Genomic DNA, 2500 nt, shown 5'->3' with positions numbered 1-2500 from the left:
GTTATACAAGCCAAATCTAAGTGATGTCCTTTTCAAAGACGTAATCCAACTTCAAAGTGTCATGCAATCAATAAGAAATATTCTCTTGCTATTTCACCCGAAAGAGAAATGGGTGGAAGTTTAACATCGCCCTTTATCGGATCAGCATGTGTCTCTATTCTCCTTGTGGTTCTGGTTTTAAACATTGGCGAGTGTGTGGTTTACATGCGTACGTTAAGTGACCGGGTTGTGACCACACGTTACGGAACGGTCCGAGGTGTGATGGTGGAATTCCCTAACCGTCATCTCAAACCAGTTGATGCGTATTTAGGATTGCCGTACGCCTCTTTGCTTAGAGGCAACCTTCGATTCATGCCTCCCACCAGTCCAATGGAAAAATGGACCGGTACCAGAGTGGTTCTTGATATGAGTCCCGTGTGCCCACAGAAAGTTCCCGATCTCAACGACTTAAAAGGAAAGGTACCTGAGAGCCGTTATGAGCACTACAAAAGGATAGCACCTTTACTTTCAAAACAACTTGAAGATTGTTTAAGCCTTAATCTCTATGTTCCCAGACAAGGTAAGTCCGAAGTTCTGAAAGAAAAAAAAAATCACACACACACACACGCAAAAAAGAACAACAAAACAAAAAGAAAATGTATTAATAATGTCAGTCTTTATTATTGTTATTATTATTGATATTAATTTTTGTTGTTGTCCACAGCTTCCTTGTTAAGGAGGGGTAGGTCGAGGGGCGATAATGATGTAAAACATGAGTTACATATCTATTACATACACATGGAAAGAGTTATATCTTTATATTTGTTTTTGTAAACTATGTATGTAAATGCATTTATTTTACCCAAAAATCGAAGCACGGTTCGATCAGGGAAAATGTGGTTAAATACATATGCACCGAAATTCCTCACAGTAGAATCGAACCCGGCTTTTCTTCTGTGCGTATACAGCATGAACTTCTTCCTCGTTCTGCCATGCCTGTTACAGAAATGTGATTGGAAGTCCTGCTGTGTGAATGTGGCTTTGATAGGAAGAGCCACCTTGGTCACTTTTATTTTTTCTAATGACTACGTTAAGGGGGTACTAGTACCTCCCTTAACGTAATCGAATCCTCAACAGCAAATACTATGAATTAATGTGTATGAACTCATCGTCGAAACAAACGGAGACTAAAATTGTATATATGAACAGAGGGATAGATTTTATGTGTATTTGTAAGTGCGTGTGTGTGTGTATTTGTGAGTGTGTGTGTATATGTGTGTGTGTGTGTGTGTGTGTGTGTGTGTGTGTGTGTGTGTGCGCGTGTGTGTGTGTGTAAACAAGCATCGGTGTGGAAGACCACGAAAAGAGAATCATTTTCGGTTTCGAAATAGCCTCCATTCAACAGACAAAAATTGAAATTATATATATATATATATATATATATATATATATATATTACATGTGCGTACGTATTCGTGTGTGTGTGAGTGTGTGCGGGTGTGTAAGCGTGCGCGTGCGTGCGTGTGAGTATGTGTGTACATTTATGTTTGTGCGTGCGTGTGTGTATGTGTGTGTGTGTGTGCGTGTGTGTGTGTGTGAATCCGTTTGCCTTTATATATATATGAGTACCAACATACGTTCGCCTTTGCACGAGCATTGTTTCTTTCAATTTGAATTTAAATAGATATATACCTACATAGACATACACACACTGAAACGCACGCATAAACGCATGCACAAACACACACACACACACACACAGTTCTGTATATGTGCATGCTTTTGCGCTCAAGTATAGATACGTGCGTATATGATTTGGGCTTTGTGTATGTGCGAGTCTGTGTGTGTATGTTTGTGTGTGCGTATCAATGGGTACGCGTATGTCCCCCCCCCCACACATAAATTGTCTTCATTACATAAGTACACGCGCACAGACACACGGACAAACATCTACATACATTCGTACACCTACACAAACACTTAGCAATACACACACACATACACGAACACAAACATACCATACGATATATACATATGTCTAAGTTTGATGGAAAAAGTGGGTGTGTAAAAGAAGCTCTTAATACAACACTTTAGTAAGAAAGTCCAGTTAAAGCTGGATACAATATCATACATAACGCCTATATAATACGACAGTGTATCATACACACCATCTCTTATGTATGAAAATGTATATCTAGATGTATGTGTGTGTATTCGCACATTTCTCCGCGTTTGTGTGTTGTTTCTGAATAAGTATATTTGCACAAGTGTAGATAGATATAAATATAAATCTATATCTATATCTATGTATATTTTATTTTTCATTAAAAGCTATGTTGCTTGCAAGTCTTATATAAAATATGTGCGTCTATTTACGCGTGTCTGGTGTACGTATGTTTCTATATACGATCGCTCATTTACGTTTAAAATGCACTCATGTGGCCAATTGTTGCTGGATATGACGCTGCTACATGGTACAGCGGTATGTGAGCGTAAAAATTAAATGTGGAAGTTTGACTGT

At 38.6% G+C, this 2500-nt stretch overlaps 1 protein-coding gene across 2 annotated transcripts in view; it reads left to right on the top strand.

Annotated features, from left to right (window-relative positions):
• The window catches only part of LOC106879478 (neuroligin-4, X-linked), a 615062-nt gene that overhangs the window by 664 nt on the left and 611898 nt on the right, over window positions 1–2500 (top strand). For both annotated transcript variants that reach the window (XM_089366580.1, XM_052974627.2), the window contains exon 1: window positions 1–559. This exon is cut by the window's left edge. In XM_089366580.1, the coding sequence (XP_089222706.1) occupies window positions 109–559 (451 nt within the window). In that variant the 5' untranslated portion in view covers window positions 1–108. The remainder of the gene's footprint in view (window positions 560–2500) is intronic.

Source organism: Octopus bimaculoides, chromosome 19 (genome assembly GCF_046866305.1).
Source record: "Octopus bimaculoides isolate indiv1 chromosome 19, ASM4686630v1, whole genome shotgun sequence".
Lineage (NCBI taxonomy): Eukaryota > Metazoa > Mollusca > Cephalopoda > Octopoda > Octopodidae > Octopus > Octopus bimaculoides.
The sequence above is the reverse complement of the archived record's forward strand: the minus strand, read 5'-3'. Positions and strand labels throughout refer to the sequence as shown.